Raw genomic sequence first — 808 nt, 5'->3', positions numbered from 1 at the left:
TGCTCAAAGCTTGAAAAAACCAAGAATGAGAGTTCCAAAGATGCCGAGCCAGCGGCGAGTCTTCGCGCTGCGCCAACGGCGCGTTATGGCCGCTGTCCACCAATAACGAGCGTCAGCAACAGGGACAAGAGGAGTTCGCGCCCGACGGAGCGCGCGCTAGCGAAGATCCAAGCTTTTCTTACCGTTGGTTTATGCCGTGTTTTGGCGCGAAAACCTGTCCTCCAGCTTTAACTTCCACTATAAATCTTCGAAATGAAGAGGCGTACAGCTTTATTTCAACGCCAGCGTGGCTTTTCAAAGAAGGATACATTTATTCACAGGAAAGTAGTATGCACTCGCTTCATACTCATCACGTCCGCTTCCTGCCGATACTCGCACGTGCGCTACGTGTCCTGCTCTTTCTGGATCTCGCGGTGGCGGCAAGTCTCGAGGCCGCAGCGACACACAAACCAGAGATCCGTCCCGTAGTCGACGGTGATTTCCTCTCCTTCCCGAATGTGTTCAGTCGTAGCAACGACAACGGTGGTGCGACGGCCGTTCGCCACCTCGATGAGCTGCGCCACCGGCGCACAGGAATGATTAACGAAGTGCATGAGGCCGCCCATGTCCGCTGCGTTAATGGCGACACGTATCGGGTGGGTCGGTCTTTCAGGTCGCTGGGTCATGACGAGACGGTAGCCTTCATTTCGAGGTCGACCGGCTGGGTTGACGCTCAAATGCTCCAACTCGCCCAAGTACTCGTCCAGCACTTCACCCGCGTCGATGTCCTCAGTCGCGACAACCGCCAACTGTCGTGTGCGAACGTTCC

General features: G+C 55.8%; 1 protein-coding gene across 1 annotated transcript; it reads right to left on the bottom strand.

Moving 5' to 3' along the window:
- Positions 1-383: 383 nt before the first annotated feature.
- PPTG_19686 (hypothetical protein) lies at positions 384-788 on the bottom strand (the record flags this gene model as incomplete). The annotated part of the gene is made up of 1 exon (XM_008918179.1): positions 384-788. The coding sequence occupies one exon, from the start codon at positions 786-788 to the stop codon at positions 384-386; it is 405 nt and encodes a 134-aa protein (XP_008916427.1).
- Positions 789-808: the final 20 nt, after the last annotated feature.

The sequence above is a fragment of the Phytophthora parasitica genome (assembly GCF_000247585.1).
Source record: "Phytophthora parasitica INRA-310 unplaced genomic scaffold supercont2.153, whole genome shotgun sequence".
Taxonomy (NCBI): Eukaryota; Oomycota; class Peronosporomycetes; order Peronosporales; family Peronosporaceae; genus Phytophthora; species Phytophthora nicotianae.
This window is presented reverse-complemented; position numbering and strand designations above follow the sequence as displayed.